This window comes from Nomascus leucogenys, chromosome 13 (genome assembly GCF_006542625.1).
Source record: "Nomascus leucogenys isolate Asia chromosome 13, Asia_NLE_v1, whole genome shotgun sequence".
Lineage (NCBI taxonomy): Eukaryota > Metazoa > Chordata > Mammalia > Primates > Hylobatidae > Nomascus > Nomascus leucogenys.
This window is the reverse complement of record NC_044393.1, coordinates 91,753,631-91,773,705: the sequence shown is the minus strand read 5'-3', so window position 1 is coordinate 91,773,705 and position 20,075 is coordinate 91,753,631. Positions and strand designations below refer to the sequence as shown.

At 47.7% G+C, this 20,075-nt stretch overlaps 1 gene segment (V, D, J or C); it reads right to left on the bottom strand.

The window, feature by feature from the left end:
- Positions 1 to 8,557: 8,557 nt before the first annotated feature.
- Positions 8,558 to 20,075, bottom strand: part of LOC101176838 — a 160,310-nt gene continuing 148,792 nt past the window's right edge. Inside the window, 5 exon segments of the C gene segment in view lie at positions 8,558 to 8,800; positions 9,092 to 9,198; positions 9,340 to 9,357; positions 9,871 to 10,257; positions 14,926 to 15,012. Coding sequence covers positions 8,780 to 8,800; positions 9,092 to 9,198; positions 9,340 to 9,357; positions 9,871 to 10,257; positions 14,926 to 15,012 — 620 coding nt within the window.

Genomic DNA, 20,075 nt, shown 5'->3' with positions numbered 1-20,075 from the left:
ATCTGAAGTGGAAAATCTGAGATGTAGACACAGAGTGATCAAGAACGTATGGAATAATGCCCAAGGGTCCCTACTGAACTTTAAGGATCACCTATGTATTAAGCAGCTATTATGTGCCGGACACAGTGAGCCATTTTGAGGATTAAAAAGAAATATAAAATATACTCGAGATGGTGTTGGGCATAGTCACAGCATGATTTAGTCAAAGCACTTGATTTTTTTAGTCTAAATTTGCTAGTTGTTATGAACTTGACCTAGTTATTTAATCTTACTAGCTTTCAAGTTTTTCCCCACCTATAAAACTTGCCTCATTGAATTGTCAAGTGTGTTAAATGAGATGGTGTTGATAAAGCCCTATTACAAGCTCTAATTTTCAACAGGTATTATTTTCCACTCCTTGAGCTTACAAGATTTTTTTCATTACAACTTACCCAAGAGGAAGACTTAGTCAAAAAATTTCAAATCATAAACTACAAGTATGTAATAAATATTAATATTTAAAATGCTAAACATGCTTGCATAGCAAAACCATGAAATTTGAACCCTATGCTGTGCCTATTCAGATGCTGATTCTGTAGGGGCTTTATACAGCTTCAGAATCCTCCTTAACAGAGAAATGTCTCAGGCAATCACCACTAGTCAAGTAGAATTCGTAGAGACTTGAGGCAGATTTTTCCTTCCTGTAATATACTGCAAAAATTCTGGAAAACTTCACAAAGGACATAAAATTGTAGCTAGGTTTAGCTCTTTAGGAGGCTAATAGTTATATAAGCAAAATGACATTGCAAGCAGGAGAGTCAGTTTGTGTAGAAATGTGCAGGTCTATGTGAATATTGTAAGTTTTAGAGAATCTGAAGAAAAAAAGTCCTGATCATTGCACAGAGCATCCTAGAGACAGGTGAGCATTGAAGGAGAGGCTTGAAAGCCACCTGAATTCACCAGAACAACTTAACATCCTCCATGTTATCTGCTCTTATTCATGCATGACTGTTCATTCCCATAACTGTTTCCATACCATCTAGGACTCAGAAATCCACAGTCATTATAATTCCAGGGGACAAAGGAAAGCAGTTTAGGATGACCGATCCTCTTCAGACATGCCATCTTTTTCCAAGAATTCATCAAACTCACTTGCCCCTTTAATCAGATGAGACTGTCTCTTTTCTAGGAGAGCTTCCAGGATTTGCATCTGATTTTGCAGATGTGCCAGGATGACTATTTCCGTATATCTCCTTCCCTGGCCAGTTGCACATGGAAGATTCAAGGCCATGTGCTGGTGGCCAGAGACACTCTCCCCAAGATGCTTCACATAGATCTCAGCCACCCACGAGACTTATAAGGAGATACCCTTGCGCCTCTAAATAGATCTCAGTCACCTATGGGACTTATAAGGAGATACTCTTGGGCCTCTAAATAGATCTCAGCCACCCACAGGAGTTATAGAGAGTCACCCTGGGGCCTCTGGGCAGCTTGAGTAAGATGAGGAATGCCTGGGGTTGGGAAGCTGATAACATTAAAATTAGGCGACTTCTTATTTTTCCCAGGATTCTGTGGTTTGGGATAAGAATGCTACAATCCCTTGAGCTCCTGCAGGGCAGGCTTGACCTAAGTTTATATACCTGGTAATTTCCCACTCCCTGCTTTGGGGGTTTTTGCCTCTCTAGTTTTTCATTCTGTCTTGCATTATGTTCTTCTAAGATGTGTTAGAAAATATTCATCACACAGACCTTACAGGCTTTAGCAACTAGAGGATAAAACTATGAAGAGCCAGTCAATACAGTGCACAAACACTGGCTCAGACATCCAGGGACTGTCCGTTTTGCAGTCTGTTGGTTATCTGGGGCTCCCTCTCCTGTGACTCATCAGCACCTCTCATTACATGAGTGGAAGGAAGTGGGAGGATACATGTGGAGGGAGGTAGAAGGGAGTCTGGGGGGCAGGTGGGAAGAGAGAGTTGCCTGAGTGATGTGGGACCGAAAGGGATCCCAACTGGGTCAGAGCAGTTATTGCAGCTGTTTTTCATTCTCCACTATCTTCATGGTGCCCACTGTGGCCTTTGATCTTGTGCATAACCTCCAGCAGGTGTAAATATGTGTTGGGGGAGGGGAGGCCTGCACATGGATCTGGGATACCTAGATTCCCCTCTAGAGACCCCGTCCCCTCCCCTCTGAAGTACTATTTCTACTGCCAGGATGCTAACCAGGGGCCCAGGTAGAAAGAGCAGCACAGGAAGGGGTTGGGTGCCGGATGTGGTGAGTGTGGTTCTCATGATGCTCTGAAGGTGGGTGGGTGGAGGGAGCGACTTTCACAGGCACTCCAGATGCAGGACCCAGTAAATGTCAAACCGCATCCTGTTGTGACTCTAAGAGATGGAGCTAGGGCAGGTGGCTGTTGTGGCTTGGTGCTGATGTTACTCAGAGATAAGCAGCCTGGCAGCCGGCACTGGGCTCAGAACCCCGATTCCTACCCCAGTTGTCAGCTATTACCTAAAAGACCCCAACTTATGTCTCATTACTTCCTACCTTTTGATTCAGGGCCACTCTCCTTTTTAACACAATTTTCTTGTCATTCATGGCCCTGGACCTCTTTGCTGGAGGAGGGCCAGGGAACAGGTGTCAGGGCTCCAGGTGACTCTTGCTAACTGTGGGACTCCAGTGCCAGTGCCAATGCTGTCCCCTTCCCCCATCAGACTGTCTGAGACTATGTTACAGATATGTATTATTTGAGGCCAGGAAGAGCTTAGCTTCTCTGAGTTACCATCCTCTTGGTACTTCAGAGACTGCAGGCTTTGAATCAGAGAATCTGAAAGAGCAGAGTTTGAAGATTCTTAGAGATCACTTTACCCAATGTCCTCATATCACAGAGGAGGACATATAAGCCCAGAGAATAAAAATGAGTTGTTCAGAGCCATGCAGCTGGGGCCAGAGGAGGACCAGAAGCTAATTCTCTGTGTTTTAGCAGCTCTTGGACTTCAGAGAAGGCTTGGGGAATGTAGGCTCTATGTTGAGCTGTGATCTTGCTATGAATTTTATGAATCACTTGTATAATAATAAATCAGGCAAGATGATCATATCTGAGATGGCATGAGGATAGAAGGATAAATATAATGAATCACAAAATTAGAACCCTGCAGAAGCTTGATGGGTTGGAGAGATAAGCTGAATAAACATGATAAACATTCTCTCTCTCCCTCCTCCCCCACCAAACAGAGAAAACCAACTATATGAACACAGAAAGGGGAATATGTGAAAGGAGGATATGTGAAAAAAACACCCAGGGGGTGAGTCAAAGTGAGCTCTGTGAGTCAACGGGATGATGAGAGTACAAAAAGTAGATAAATTGTCCTAATGGAACCAACTAACGTATAAGATGTTGAGAAAGAGGAGGCAAAATTCCCCCTTTACTCTTCGTAGGTCAGAACCCACCTGGTGCTGGGTCAGGTCCTGTACAACACATTTTTAAAAAGATAGAAGGATAAAAACAAACTTTAATGTTTTCAGAAAGGAGTGGTTGGGCTATGGAAAGTAGGACGTGCTCAAAACTGTGCCCTATAATAACAAAATTGAGAAAACTGAAAATGTTTTGCCTGAAAAAAATCTTCAGGTTGGTAGTAGTTATAATAACACCTAATACTTACTGATATTGTTCTATTGATTTACATGTTGTGTGGGTTAAATTAGATAAAACCATCTTATGAAGTTGGGCTTGTAATTGAGCTCATTTTACAGAAAGGAAAACTGAGTCTCAGAGGTGATCACTTGCCCAGGGTCACATAGTTGATAAATGGCAGAACTAAGGCTTAAACCCAGGTCTCTGCATTAAAACATCTTCTTTGCTATGATAATGTTTTCATCCATCCACTACATGCTTTTTTTCCATTCTGAAAACTCAAGTTTTAAAGTTTCTAATGATTCTGTCTTGCATAGATTTATGGGTTCTTGCCAGGATATGAGCACTCTGTTGCATGTAGACACCTGAGAGGGCTTCTGGGGGAATATGGGGTCCCAGAGATAAGTGAATAGCAACTGTAGGTTGGCAAAAAGGAGCTGAGAATTAGCTTTACATGTTGTGTGGATTAAATGCTCATATTCACAGAGGGCAGTTGAGATCGTTGCAGAGCAAGCTGATAAAATTCCGTTGGAAATAGTCACAGGTGTAGGCTCATTTTCAGATCCTTTTTGCTGACCTACAGAAGCCATTCACTCATTTTTGGGGCCCCATATTCCCCAAGAAGCCCTCTCAGGAGTCCACCGGCAACAGAGATAAAGACTATGGATAGAGATGGGAGAGAAAGGCATGAAGATGAGTCTGTAGGAGAGGGGGATGGTGAATAGAAAATGTCATGTCTGTTGGAGGGAGATGATTCACAAGTTCTGCCACAATAAAAAAAAATAAAAGGACAGGCAGAGATGTAGGGATGTTAAGGAACCCAGGAACTTCAAATTCACAAACACAGAGAGCAAGAAAAGAAAGGCTTCCGGATAGGAGGAAAGAATATTCAACCCTAGAATAAGGCAGGCAATATGTTGTGTTTCGAGTCTAGGTGGGTTGGGTGAAGTCTTAGGTTATGGGGTCCCAAGCCTCAGAAATCAGCTTTTTGGGAGCCATGGGAGTTTGCCACAAGCAATAGAAATGAATTGTGATTAAAACTGTTGGCCATGCTTCATGCCATTCTGTACTATGAGTCTTCTTATATAGCATAGGGGAGTTTCTAGGACACGGTGAAAGTGAACCTGGTGATGAGTCTAAGATGTCAGTAGAGAAGCAGAAAATGGATTCACTCATGGGTCCATGGCAAAGCTGAGTTCACCTGTGGGTTTTAGCCATTCCCATATCTCCACCAGCATCTCCCAACACCCCTAAATGAAAATACGGCTAGACATCTTTGCTCAGTGTTATCTGAGGAAGAAGCAAAAACACATTTTTGTTTTCACTATGCAGCTTCAATAGAGGTCTCAAAGCAGCAATATTCCATTCCTGCATTCATTTATAACCAGAGAAACCTCACAAAGATTGTCCTGTATAGGACATTTGGGGCTGTGTGTCACACAGACTGTTAGGGGCTGATGTCAGTCTATCTCCACCCCTCCTTTCTGGGCCACTACAGAAGAAAAATGAGGAAATGGCTCAGGGAGGGAAATGGAGACTTTAATATCTATTAGGATCCATTGCCCTTATCTCAAACTCTTACTATGAAATCACTCCCTTGAGAGAGAAAAAGCCTTTTTCTCTTGGATGGTCCCAGCAGCTCCCGACCATCCCTGCTCCCCAACCTTATGTAGCCCAGCAATGAGCCTAGTAGTAGGAAAATCTCTATGGATACTGGTGCTGATGGGAAGATTGTTTCTCTCAGAAAGTGATGGTGACTGGAGCTCTGGGATGCTCACGGGAATCCCATTTCCCCTACAAAGAAGTTATTTTATTATGCAACCAGTTGGATGACCCCCCTTTTCTTCCAATTTCCCAAATAAATCTGTAAAGATCACAGGTGAAGTTCTTCTCTTTAAGAGCTACCCTGTGGTAAGTTCAACTAGAACTTGGGGTATCCTGGACATTCTTCCAGAGATGCTTTGCTTGTAACTCTTTTCAATAAGTAAGCATGCTTTGCTCTGCACTGGGTGTCACCTGTGTAGGATGCTGTTGTCCCTGCCTTGCCCTGTATTCTGTCCACATGGTTTCTTCATAGGATGATGCTTAGGTCAGCCCTGAGGTTTGAACCAGTCAACAAGTCCAGGTTGATGTGGAGTCCCTTTAGTACCTCCCTTTGCAGGAATAATGCTGCACCCAGAAACTCCCTCAGAGCCTCTCCACCGGAGGGGCCTTGTGACCATTCCTGGTTTACTCCCCTTGTTCCAGCATCCCATGTGGCTAGTGGCCCCTTTCATTCTCAATGGTATCTCAATTTTTACAGTAAGTTCTATGATTGCCCTACATCTAACTCATCCTTTCTCAGTGTTACCTGAGGAAGAATGGAGAGGATGCCCAGAATTGGCCCAGAAGAATCCACTTCGATTCTAGAGAAAAAGGCAGGTAGAGGCAGAAGAGATTCACTTCCTAGTGCATGCGTGCTGAATGTTGGGGGTGTTGTTTGAGAGAGACAAGGAAATGGCTGTAAAAACTTGGGAAGAGGAACCTGCCCTGGGTCAAGGAGGGTGTTGGGAGGACCAGGTGGAGCTTGAAGCTCTCTCCATCTCTGTCAAGTCCCCTGGACTGAAAGGGTAAAATTCACATGGCCTTTTATCCTCCAGAGGAGAATTCATTCACCTTGGTCTGATTGCAAACTCTAGGGTACCAACAAGAAACTCCTCCCACATCCTCCCACCTGCTAATGCCTCCGTTTTCCACATTCCCAAGATGATGGCCACCAAACTAACAGACACCATCTTTCTTCTACAAGGTGTTTCCCTCGCCCCACCTCCACTCTGATCTTGTACTACAGCTGCTCAGCCCCTCACAGCTCTGCCCACACAAACCACTATCCTCCAATATCCCAGTCCTAGCCTGCGCCCTCTGGCCCCCACAACTCTGCTCTCTCTGAAGTGCTTCCTTGTTCCCTTGGCTGCCCATCCTCCTGTCCTACCTTTGTGAGGAGCCACAAGGATATGCCTGCTGCCTCCACACAGGTCTAAGGAGTGGGAAGCATGCTTTGTGAATGCTGGTCTAGGGCCTAAAGCCTGTGCCCTTTGTTTTAGGCTTTTTTAAGCCAATATAAAAACAAACCAGCACATGTGTAATAACAATAGCCAACAAAATACTATACTGCATTTTAAGCAGTCTAGAGATAGTTATGACTGATGGAAATGACCAGCATGTGATGAGTTTCCTGGGCCCCATCCCTGCCGTGGGCACATCCTTTCCTGGTCTTTGCAAGCTGCCACCGGAGAACCCTCTTCTCCAGTTCCAAGATCCCCAGTGTAGTGGGAAGAAGAGTGTTCCCCCAGAATTCATGCCCACTCAGAAACTCAGAATGTGACCTTATTTGGAAATAGGGACTTTGCAGGTATAATTTGTTAAGATCTCTCAATAAAATTTTTTCTGGATTTAGGGTGGGCCCTAAATCCTAAGACCATGCCTTGAAAAGAGAAAGGAGAGGGGAGTTTAAATGCAGAGACACAGGCAAAATGCCATGTGAAGACAGAGGCAGAGATTGCTGCGTTGCTGGCATAAGCCAAGGAGTGCCAGAAGCCATCAGAAGTGGGAAGAAGCAAGAAAGGATTCTCCCCTAGAACTGTCATAGAGGATGACCTGCTGACATCTTGGTGTTGTATCTTTGGCCTCCAGAACTGTCAGAGAATAAGTTTTTATTGTTTGAAACCCACCAGTGGTACTTTGTTATGGCAGCCCTGGGAAACAAAGACACCAAGGCATTAAGATGTCTTCAGTGTGTTACCGTGGGCCCTGCCTGGAGTTTGGGAGAAGCTGCTCTAGGATCACCCAGATACCAGGAGCAATCCCACCATCCTGGCCACTACTTGGAAAAAGTTTCCAGAATTGCCATCTTCAGCAGAACAGGCCACGGTTTCACCACTCATAAGTAACTTGATCTGTAATCTTCAGTTTCCACATATATAACATGGGGAAAATAATACCTGCTCCTGGGATCATTGTGCAGATGCAGACAGCACAGGTAGCAGCGTCCAGCCCAAGGCCTGAAGCAAACAGGCTCTCAACAAAGGGCTCCCTCATCTTTCCCACCCTTTCTCTGCTTTCAGACTTCGCTTCTCTCCCCTGACAGTCTTCCTCAACTAACTTCGACATGGCCTCTCTCAGCCCCTCTCACTGTTCTAGGCCTCCTTTTCTTCAATCCCATTCCTCCTCTTCCTCCATGTAGTGTTTTACCACAATGCATTCAGCCTGTATGCAGAATTTACCTTGGCAGGATAACTGTCTTTGCCCAAGTAGGAGCAGTTAACTCCTTGTGTTTGGAGTGGTTTGGTTTCCATCCATCAAACAAAGAAGCCCATTGGAAGGGCTACTCTGAACATAGCACTTCAGCCCCCACTGGGCCCCGTGTCCCATTGCTCCTGACTTGGTGTGTCTCGCTCCTGGGAAATCACTCATCCCCAGGCTTTACGTATCAGTTGTTTCAACTCTGCCTTCTCTAGTATTTCAACCTAGACATGCAGAGTAGCACTCAATTTTAAGCCCCAATCCTGAAACAAGATAAGCTGGAGGTGTTAAGACGATGCATGAATAAAACTAAAGGTATAACAGGTGACACTTTAATCTGGAATTGGGAAATGACCAGACATTGTAACCCATAGGTCTGCCCCCATCCTCGGTCCTGCAATGGGTAAGGGCTATGTGCCTTCCTCTCCATCCTCATCTTGCTGGTTTTCCAGAGCCCAGCCATTCCCCTTCAGACTAACCCTCCAGTGGGGACCCAGAATGCCTGGGTATGGAAATGGTGTTTGAGGACTTCCATCAGGATGAACAGGAGAAAGCAGCATTGGGTGGAGAGAAAGAGGGCTAGTCGCTTCAGGGACTAGGGAATGCTGCTTTCCCTAAATCAGAAGATAGGTCAGTGATGAGCAGAATTCCACAGATACTCCTGAAATGCAACCAGGCCGAACACACCATTTTTTATTGGTTTAGTCTATTTCATACTTGGGGGTTGGGAGCTCAGTCTTCAGGTAAACAGAAAAAAGAGGGAAGTATTCATGTAAGTAGGAGATGAGAAGCAAAGAGAGAATCACTTTTAGGAACACAGATTGGGAGCAGGTACAGGAGGATCCTGGGTGAGGATGAAGAATGACCCGGGATGGTTTTGGAGCTAGCCTCAGGAATCCTTTCTCTTCACCTGCGGAAGAGAGAACATTTTCAGGGTCTCAGGGGCTATGGTGCAGCAGGAGTAGGGCAGGGGAGGCGAGCTCTGAGGCCTGATTTGAGTAGGGCTCGCTGGCTGTCTCCATCCTCCAATGATGCATTCTGTGATATTCCCTGCATTTTCTCCCCAGTCTGGCTTCATTATGGTTTCATTGAGATGATAGGATATATTAGGCTGTGCTCTGGCTCTGAGATTCCTTTATGCCCATGTGTGATGTTCCATCCCCTGCCCCCATCATCTGCCCGATCCCACCCTCCTCCTTACCATGGCCATCAGCACGAGGGCACTGACCAGCACAGCATACAAGGTGGCCTTCCCTAGCAAGATCTCATAGAGGATGGTGGCAGACAGGACCCCTTGCTGGTAAGACTCTGTTGACAAGAACAGAGAGCATGTAGGTACCTGTGCACAAGTGGCTCTGGCCTCCCTCACGCCCCTGTGTCTGTGGATTCTCCACGCCCTGGTTCCAGAGCAGAGATGGCGAAAGAGAGAAAAAGGAGAGACTCACTTACCGGAGGTGAAGCCACAGTCTGAAAGAAAACAGGGGAAGAAAAATGGATGAGAGAATGCTGCTTTGTAAGGACACTGAGCCTTACATCACAGGCTCATAGGCCACAAATACATGCATCAGATAGTACAAGGTCAGCCTCCTTTGATAGCCCTAGTTCTGTCTCCCTCATGCTGCTCCAGTGCCAGCAACGTGGTCACTATGATCTTAGGAAACCAGGACCCCAGAAGGGAATGGGACGCACACCACTCAGATGCTGAGCTGTATGGCTGGTCCTCAGGGAGACCTGAAAACTGAGCTCTAAGGTGTCAGGATCTGAAGGAAGAATGAGCTTGAGGTGCTCCATTCAGCCTCTATGCTTCTTGGGGAGGAAGTGCACACCGTGCCTTGCTCACTGTGTGAACCTTAATCGTCCCACCTTGTCAACTCTGGCTTTCTTCTGGATCTAGTCTTGTCCGCTACCTGGATCTTTCGATTTCCCCTGGTAGTTGGTCTCACCTAATCTCCTCCAGGCATCTCCCCAGGCCCCACTCACCGGCTCTACCCCAGGCCTCAGCGCTGACGTTCTGGGTGATGGGCCTGTCCCTGGCCTCGTTCCACTCGTCATTCTCCGAGAGCCCGTAGAACTGGACTTGACAGCGGAAGCGGTTGCGGGGGTTCTGCCAGAAGGTGGCCGAGACCCTTAGGCGGCTGCTCAGGCTGTATCTGGAGTTATTGAGGGCGGGCTGCTCCTTGAGCGGCTGCGGGTCTGTGCTGACCCCACTGTGCACCTCCTTCCCGTTCACCCACCAGCTCAGCTCCACGTGGTCGGGGTAGAAGCCTGTGGCCAGGCACACCAGCGTGGCCTTTTGGGTGTGGGAGATCTCTGCTTCTGATGGCTCAAACACAGCGACCTTGGGTGGGAACACGTTTCTCAGGTCCTCTGGAAAGGGAAGAGGGAAGGGGGCTAGGGTTGCTCTGAGAGCTGTCTGGTCCTGGTGGGGGCTCTGTGGGTGTGTGAGAGAGAGGGCAGGGAAACGACCATAATGAAGCACAATTATGTTACTAGGTCCTCCTTGCTTTGGGGTCACCAGCTTATTCCTCTTTGATGGTTCCACCCCTTCCTTGCCTGTCTTTTGTATCTACCCTATGGGTTGGCACTTCCCATTGTCTGTCCATCCCCCAATTAGGCACTGCCTAACATTCTAGGTGATGTCTCGTCATTGCCATTATTTGATTTCCTCTCTATCAATAAAAACTTGCCTACCTACTTCTCACCATTTTATGTGGTAGTTTTTTAACTGGAGCAAGGGATTGGAACCCAAAAAAACAAGATCCAAATCCTAGAACTTCCTTTGTCCACCAACGAGACTTTTTTTTTTTTTTGAGATGGAGTCTCGCTCTGTCGCCCAGGCTGGAGTGCAGTGGCGCAATCTCGGCTCACTGCAAGCTCCACCTCCCGGGTTCATGCCATTCTCCTGCCTCAGCCTCCCCAGCCGCTGGGACTACAGGCGCCCGCCACCATGCCCGGCTAATTTTTTGTATTTTTAATAGAGACGGGGTTTCACCGTGGTCTCGATCTCCTAACCTCGTGATCCGCCCGCCTCGGCCTCCCAAAGTGCTGGGATTACAAGCGTGAGCCACCGCGCCCGGCCCCAACGAGACTTTTAAGACAGAAATTCCTATCACTTTTTTCTGCTTGTGAATTTAGAATCACCATTCTGACTTTGCAGAAACTGTGTGAAGGTTAAATTATGTACGAATTCAAAAAGCCCCCTCCCAAGCAGGTTATTTATATCAACTCTAAGGTGCTCAGGAATGAAGGGGAATCTGGGATGAGGGAGACATTTTGGAACTGGGGGCTTTCTTTAGATTTAGAGATGGCCTATTTTTTGCACTCACATGAGGACATCCTTTGGTTTTACAGTGCGTTCATGAGAATGTGAGGTTTTTTCTTTTTGTGATGCATGAAGTCATCTTATCCATTCCTCTGCCTCCAGGTACCCCTGAGTGTTCTCAGCTCAGACGGATAGTAACCTTCCCTTGTTTCAAAATTAGGGACCCTTCAACCTTCTGTCTCCCTTTGCATCCAAATATTATATATAGATTTTTTCTCTACTAGCAAGTTTCCCAAATAAACATCTGATATCATCAGAGTAACTTTTTGCTACTAGTTGTGTTGATACAGTTTCTGTCCTGAGCATCTCCTTTGTAGATTCTTAGGGATGACATGTAAATGCATCCCCTTTAATCCCTGAGGACCCTTTTCATTTGGCTGAATCACTTCTTTTGGACCTGCCCTCCTACTCATCTTATCTTTTTTTTTTCTTTTTCTTCCCATTGATTATTTTTCATTTCTGAGCAACTCTATTAAAATGAAGAAATATCAGTCTTAGGAGAACCTATTCCGAATCTCCTGGACAATGGATAAAACTTACTCTGACATTTCTTCCCATTTGAATGGATGTGACCTCCTTCCTGGGTCCCCATGGGGCCTCCTGCTAGAAGGGCCCCCTGCTTGGTTTAGTGCTCTGCTGTCACCATGTTGAAATCCTAAGTCGTTTTTTAACAAGCCCCCGCATTTTCATTTTGAGCTGGTCCTGCAAATTTTGTAGCTGGTCCTGCTTCCCATCATGTCAGTTTCCCTTCCTCCCCACAACTCCTACCTGCTAATTACTACTATGCTTCTAAATCTTTACTGGCTGGGCTGGGGCTGAAGTGGTAATATCCTAACTTCTATCTGCAGAACTTTCTTTCTTTCTGCTCTCAGCCTGCTTATTTTCACTCTCATCTCAAAAACCCTGGCTCTGGGAGTCTACCAGCCCTCCAGAATGCACTCCTTTGATTTCTTCATTTAGCAAACACTCAGTCCTCGTCGTAAAAATTAAAAATGTTCCTTGACCATGTATGCTGTTCTGTAGAATAGTTATTGATGCAACAGGCATGGCAAACACTAGCCGCCTCTCACTACACACCAACACACTATCTGTACATGAGGGCAGGGTCAACTCTTCTGCATTTGTGAGTCCCTGTGGTATGGGGCTTGTCTCTGTGGGTGTAAGTGTGTGTACTAGTGAGCTTCTGGTGTAAGTGTGTGTACTAGCAAGCTGAGGGTGTGTGTGTACTAACAAGCTTCTGGTGTGAGTGTGTACTAGTGAGCTTCTGGTGTAAGTGTGTGTACTAGTGAGCTGCTGGTGTAAGTGTGTGTACTAGTGAGCTGCTGTTGGCCTGTGCTCTACTTGTGGGTTGGATTCACCTTAGGCATAACTGTGATGTTTGTCTCACATCTTTCCAACCCACCTCTGACACAGACACAGCCTTACTCCATTTCCACACTTCAGATCCTGCCCATCCTTTGGCACTGGGCTGACCCTGCCCCCGCCTCCCCAGTGACCTCCTAGGAGGATGGGGAAAAGAAGCATTGAATTACATCAATAATCTGTGCACTCTACATGTTGATTCTCTTTTCTTCTTCACAGCAATAGTAAGTAGTCGGTATTGTTCATTATATTTTATAGCTGAGGAAACTGAGGTTCACACATTAATTTGCCCAAGGTCACCACATCACAAAAGAACCAGAGGTTCGAACTCATCCTTTATCTGGTTCTAAAGTCTGGTTCTTTTCTGTGCCCCAGCTGACTGCAGGAACCCCACATTTCCTCTGGATACGCTTCACTGTAGCTGAGCCCCATTACACCCAGCTTAATGACAGCCTAACTACAAATGGTACAGGCTAATATACCAATATTGTGAGTTCTCTTCTCTGGCCTCAGGGCAGTTGTCACCAGGTAATTTTTAGGGTCCCTTTTCAGCTCTCAGGGCCTAAATCTTCCAGAGAATTTTCCTCATCTCACAGGCAAAAATGTCTGCATTTTAATGTGTGTTTGTGGCGAATGAACTCCCTGAACATCTGGGCTGTTTAACCTAGAATAGTTAGTGTGCTAAGGGAGATTTCAGGATAGGGGAGAGAGCTACATGGGGACAGGGGTGTTAAGCGTACCCCAGTGGCTGAGGTTATGTGCCCTACTCTCAGGTCAGCACCTCTTTGCTGACCAGCCCGTGGCAAGCATGAATGCTGTGCCCTCACCCTGGACCCAGGGATCTCTGGCTTAGGAGGAATAGGAACCAGGAACAGGAGTTTTAAGTCGGATTATAGATCCACACTGCTAAACAGTAAACTTTCATTCTTTTCTTTACTGACTCATGTTCATCTCTCTTTTTGGCCTCTCTGTCCCACTTTTGTTTGGCAGGCTTTTTCTTCTCTGTTCTACTGCACCCTCGGCTGCAGGATTTCTGCCCCGTAACACCCACCCGCCTGCCCGCAGCGCTGACCCCTGCCCACTCGCACTGTTCCCAGCCCGCTCAGCTCCTTTTGCCTACGAATAGCAGTTACCCCCACTCCTACGCATTCCCCAAACCAGGATTTCCCTTCGTCCTCTCCAGTCTCGCCTCTCCCAGTGTCCTAACAAATCCTCTCCTTCTCCATCGTTCACCTTCTCTCTAAACACCCCAGAAAAAAGATTAAAAGTGGTCTCGCCCTCTGCTCAGCTTCCCGGACTCTGAGCACCTCCCCACCCCCTCCCTCTTCCCCAGTCTTTTCCCAGGAGCGGGGAGGTGACGTTGCAGAGCTGACCCCGGACACTCAGCTCCTCCAGCTCCGGTCCGCCCTCCGACCCCGGGGACGGAGGGGCTGGAAGGTGGGGAGACGCCCGAATCTCACCTGTGACCGTGAGCCTGGTGCCCGGCCCGAAGTACTGCTCGTAGGAGCACGGAGGTGCACCCCCGCATGCAAACCTCTAAGGCTCCCCGAGCTCCTGCCCACCCTGGGGACCCAGCCCAGGTCTCCGAGCATAGGGCGGGACCGGGTGCTGCGAAGCAGCCGCCGCCTTCCACCCGAATCCCGCCGCCCGGGTGGTCCCGCGAAAACTCACCCAGCACGGTCAGCCGGCTGCCGGCCCCGAAAGTCAGGACGTTGGCCCCAGAGCACAGCCCGGGGACTCCCCACAAAAACCGGACCCAAGCCGCCCGCGCCCGTGCCCCTGCAGCCCGCGCTCACCGAGCACCAGGAGCCGCGTGCCTGGCCCGAAGTACTGGGTCTCTTGGTCACGGCCCCCGAGCCCCGCACAAAAACCCGAGCGCAGTCTCGCCCCAGGTCCCCCGGCGGCCCCAGCTTACCCAGCACTGAGAGCCGGGTCCCGGCGCCGAAGTACTGAGTGTTTTGGCTCACAGCCCCGAGACGCAGCACAAAAACTGGCCCTGCGATGCCCCCGGCGTCCCGGAGCGCCTCCTCCCCGGTTCCCCGGCTTCCGCGGGAGCCCCAGCTTACCGAGCACTGTCAGCCTGGTGCCTGGGCCAAAATACTGCGGATCTGTGCTCACAGCCTGGAGGCCCAGGACAAAAACCGGTGCTGCCCGCTCTGCTGTCCCAGACTCAGCTCGGGTCCTTCCCACCGCTGAGAGCCCTATCGCTCTCCCAGCACCCAGAACCAGGAGTCCTCGGCCCAGACGCCCAGCAGCGCCCCTCAGCACAGCCCCTCTCGGAGTGGGGCAGCTGCTCACCTCTGCCCATCCCGCCCTCTCGGAGCGCTCCGGAGCCCCAAACACCTCCTTACCTAGTACGGTCAGCCTAGAGCCTTCTCCAAAAAACAGCTCCCCGGTGTTCGCACAGCCCTGGGGACCCTGGCGCAAACCCCGCTTTCCCCGAGGAGGGCCCTGGATGGCCCAGTGTCCACTCCCCTAAGAACAGGGTTCTGGGGTCGTGCAGGCTGGGCAGCCCACCCTCTCTCCCACCTGGAGCCCCCTTCTTACCTAGCACGGTGAGCCGTGTCCCTGGCCCGAAGAACTGCTCATTGTAGGAGCACAGTGGGAAGAGGCTGCCCAGAATTCCTTTTCCTTCCCCACCTCCCTTAGCACAGACAGAGGGCACACCCTCCCTCTCTTTCCTGAGCCTATCTCTTCCTGTCTCGAGTTAGCTGGACACGGTAACCTGGATCTTGCATGAGGTCACCACCAATTTGCAGAGGAGAATCCACTTGGCTGGGGGACAACATAGTGGATTTGAAATCTGAAGGGGCATTGGTGGTACTGGAACGGCTGGAGCTGGGCGATGTCGCAGCCTAGACCTTGCCTCTTCCTAGTTTGTGACCTGTAACCTCTCTGATCTCAGTTTCCTCATTCGAAAGATGGGACATATCTTTCCCTCAGAGTTTTCATCAGTTCTTAATAAATAATGCATGTGCAAGTACTTTGTCAAGAACAAGTTTTATTAAAAGTGCTGAATGATAATCCCACTTTGCTGTCTTGGCCTTCTTATTCCTAGGAAGCTGAGTCTGGACAGGGAGATGGAGAGGTGCTCACTGGGTTGGGGGACCCTGCAAGACCACAGCTGGGACCAGCCCTAGAGACCTCTTCCCACCTGATAGCTACATTCCCTGGGCTGGGTGGGGATGCTTACTGCACCAGGGTTTTTTGTAAAAGCACCTCCTCTACCTGAATCATCGTGCACAATGTTACAGCTTTGTACAAAAACAGCCCCTCCCATGGGTCCACCCCCAGAGCCTGGCAGAAACCACCAGAGCAGCTGCTCCTTTGAGGGGAGTGGAGGGTGGGTGACATCACCCCCCATTATGCAAGTTGGTGGTGGGGTATGGACCAGGCCAGGGCTTCCTTCTCACCTCCAGGCACTGTCCTCAGGATGTTTTGAGCTCCTTAGAGCTGGGTGCCTTTGTAAGGCTGTTTGGTGAAGGGGCTGGTCTTCTCCAGTACCCACCCCTCTCCAGGCTGTCGTCACATGGGGCACCTCCTTGTAGAGAAGCCACAGCCCCCGTCACTACCCCAGCCCTGCCCCGAGGCTGTGTGTCACTCAGAGGGTTTTAAGCTATGACTTAAAATCCAGAAGAAAAAAAAAAAGACAAACTTAACTACATAATGATGACACACTTGCATGGTAAAGTATAAACAGAATCAAAATATACATAACAATCTGGGAAAAATATTCCCAGTTCTCACCATCAGGGCTAATCTCCTCAACATACGGTGAACTCCTAAAAATCAATAAGAAAACAATCCAGCAGCCCAATAAAAATAGGTGAAGAGTAAATTGTTCAGAGAAAAATAAATCCAAATGGTACCAAACTATCAGGGAAAAAAAAATCACAATAAGAAATATAAGATAAAAAAAACTTCATCAAAATACACTTTTCACTAATTTGACTGACAAAATTGAACTATATGCCCATCAGTAAGGGACTGGAAAAACTGTGATATGTTCACACAATGGAGTAATATTCAATGCTAAAAAAGAATGAAAATATTTTATATTGCTATGGAAAATTGTCCAAGACACATTATTAACCCGGAAAAGAGAAAGTCTCAGAATAGCATAACTAGATGCCACCTTTGTCTAACAGAGGGGGGAAAAGAAGAATTATACTTTTGTATTTACTTGATTTTTTATACATTTTGTATACAGAAACACTGTAAAGATACAACAGAAACTGACAAGAGTGAGGACCTATTAAGAATGAGTGGAGTAGGCCAGGTGCGGTGGCTCACCCCTGTAATCCCAGCACCTTGGAACGCCAAGGCAGGCGGATCGTCTGAGGCCAGGAATTCGAGACCAGCCTGACCAACATGGCAGAACCTCATCCTCACTGAAAGTACAAAAAAAAAAAAAAAAAAAAAAATAGCTGAGCGTGGTGGCGGGTGTCTGTAATCTCAGCTACTTGGGAGGCTGCTGGGGTAGGAGAATCACTTGAACCCAGGAGGCGGAGGTTCCAGTGAGCCAAGATCATGCCACTGCACTCCAGCCTGGGCGACACAGTGAGACTCTATCAAAAAAAAAAAAAAAAAAAAAGAAAGAATGAATGGAGTAGACAGAAACAGAGCGGAAGTAAAAGTTACATTTCCTAGTGTCAACGTTACCGGGTTGTTTCCATTTTAGGGTCATATAGCTCTATTGTTTACTGAAAGTTAAACTTAAGTTAACAATTTTAAAAAATAAGAAAATCTGCCTTTAAATAAAATATGCGACTTTAAAAACCTACTTGTTTAATTTACAAAGTCACTTTTTTTTGCGAAAGAAGTTTATGTATGAAGTTATGTAGAATTTACGTAAGAAGTTGTTTCCTTGTCCTGAATTTGCTCAGTGGGGACTTAATCACTTGGACAACTGTGGAAAATGCACATTCCTGAGTAGTCTTCATGACCTAGTGAGTTAAAATCTCCAAGACTGAGTTTACTTATTTATTTATTTAAGTAAACAACCAAACAGAAAATTACCCTGGGTGTTTCTGTTACAGTGCCAGGCTTGGAACCCACAGCTTGTCCCCTGACTAGAACAGGGCAGAGGTAAGCCATGGTGAACATCAGAGGGCAGTCTAGGACTGCCATAAGTTTGGTGCCAGGTCATGGCCCTTAGGACTTCGGGAAGAAAGAAAAAGAGGAGATGGTATATTCACGGCATTAATAGTGATGGACCTCGCAACACGCTACCAAATGCCTGCATAAAAAGTTGATTGCAGCCAGGTGCAGTGGCTCACGCCTGTAATCTCGGCACTTTGGGAGGCCGAGGTGGGCGAATCATGAGGTCAGGAGTTCGAGACCATCTTGGCTAACAGGGTGACACCCTGTCTCTACTAAAAATACAAAAAATTAGCCGGACGTGGTGGCGCGCGCCTGTAATCCCAGCTACTCGGGAGGCTGAGGCAGGAGAATCGCTTGAAGCTGGGAGGCGGAGGTTGCAGTGAGCCGAGATCGCGTCACTGCACTCCAGCTTGGGTGACAGAGTGAGACTCTGTCAACAACAACAACAAAAAAAGTTGATTGCTTTTATCCATTGGAATGTGTCAAAGCCTTTTCCCAGTACCTTTCCTAATTGAAACACACAGTTTACTTTGATCTATTTCTGCATGTTTTCCTGCCTTACCTCGTTTACTTATCAATAATTCATCCTCTAAGTTAGCGTCTTTTAATCACCTAGTGGGGGCCCTCATCCCGACTGGCCTTATAAATAATAATGCCACTCTGTCTTGGCATCATGGTTCTTTAAAATTCCGTTGGAGTTTGTCCCAGTTTTGCCTCTCTGGACGGTGCGCCCAAGCGCATATGCAGCGTTTTTTCCATAAAAGCCCGGAAGACCAGTTAGGCAGGTATCAGGTTGGGGTCATTCATCCATAGGGGCAGCAGGGGGCAGCCTTTCCTTATTTTTTAGACCTAAGCAACTGCAATCTGAGCTCCGCCACTTGAGGGGGCGAGAAGAATGCGCAGCGCGTGGTGGGGCGAGGACGCGGAAGGGAGCAGGGTTACTCCTGCGCCTCTGTGTCGGGGGCGGGTGAGAGACCCGGAGACACGCAAAAAACATTTCACGTGTGCAATTCTTGAAAGCTTTCCAGCATGTTCATTTCAACCCAAATTCCTTGTTCTCAGTTGAGGAACTGAAACCCCAAGAGGCTAAAATGAGTTGCCCAATGACGAAGAAGCACCGCGCCCCCAAGACTCCTTAAATTCAGGAGATGCCGACACACCCTGCCCCTCGGTGAAACCGACCTCCTGTGGCCAGACTGCCGGGCTCCCAGCAGCCTTGTAGCGTGGCTAAACCTCTTAAACTCTGTTTCTTTATCTGTAAGCTGGAAACAGTAATAATACCTACCTCATGGGGTTGTGAGAATTGCATGCGATAGTGCATGTCGGGGTTAATCATCATGCCAGAAGAGTCAGTAAAAATGTTAGTGACCGAAGCCGGGCGCGGTGGCTCACGTCTGTAATCCCAGCACTTTGGGAGGCTGAGGCGGGTGGATCACCTGAGGTCAGGAGTTCGAGACCAGCCTGGCTAACATGGTGAAACCCTGTCTCTACTAAAAATACAAAAAATTAGCAGGGTGTGATGGCACTTGCCTGTAATCCCAGCTACTTGGGAGGCTGAGGCAGGAGAATCGCTTGAACCCGGGAGGCGGAGGTTGCAGTGAGCCGAGATCACACCATTGCACTCCAGGCTGGTGACAGAGAGAGACTCTGTCTCAAAAACAAACAAAAAATAGTGACTTGTTTTCAGAGAGATACTGTAACTGCACAATAGGTTCACCTTGCCTGCTGTATAGACAGAGCCGATTTATGAAGACAGGGGAATTGCCATAGAGAAAGAGTAATTCACCCAGAGCAGGATGTGTGGGAGACTGGAGTTTTACTATTACTCAAATCAAATCTTGCCGTCTCCCCAGGAATTTGAGGATCCGAGTTTTAGAGGATAATTTGGTGGGCGGAGGGGAAAGCAGTGAGTCGGGAATGCTGATCGGTTGGGTTGGAGATGAAACCCCAGCTGTTTTCTTGTGCTGAGTCAGTTCCTGAGTGGGGGCCACAGACCAGATGAGCTAGTTTATCGATCTGGGTTGTGCCAGCTGATCCATCGAGTGCAGGGTCTGCAAAATATCTCAAGCACTGATCTTAGGTTTTACAATAGTGATGTTATCCCCAGGAGCAATTTGGGGAGGTTTGGAATCTTGCAGGCTCCAGCTACATGACTCCTAAACCATAATTTCTAATCTTTTGGCAAATTTGCTAGTCCTATAAAGACAGTGTAGTCTCCAGGCAAAAAGGAGGTTTGTTTTGGGAAAGGACTGTTATCGTCTTTGTTTCAAACTAGAAACTAAGTTCTTCCCAAAGTTAGTTCAGCCTATGCTGGGGAAGGAATAAGGACAGCTTGGAGGTTAAAAGCAAGATGGAGGCCGGGCGCCATTGCTCACGCCCGTAATCCCAGTACTTTGGG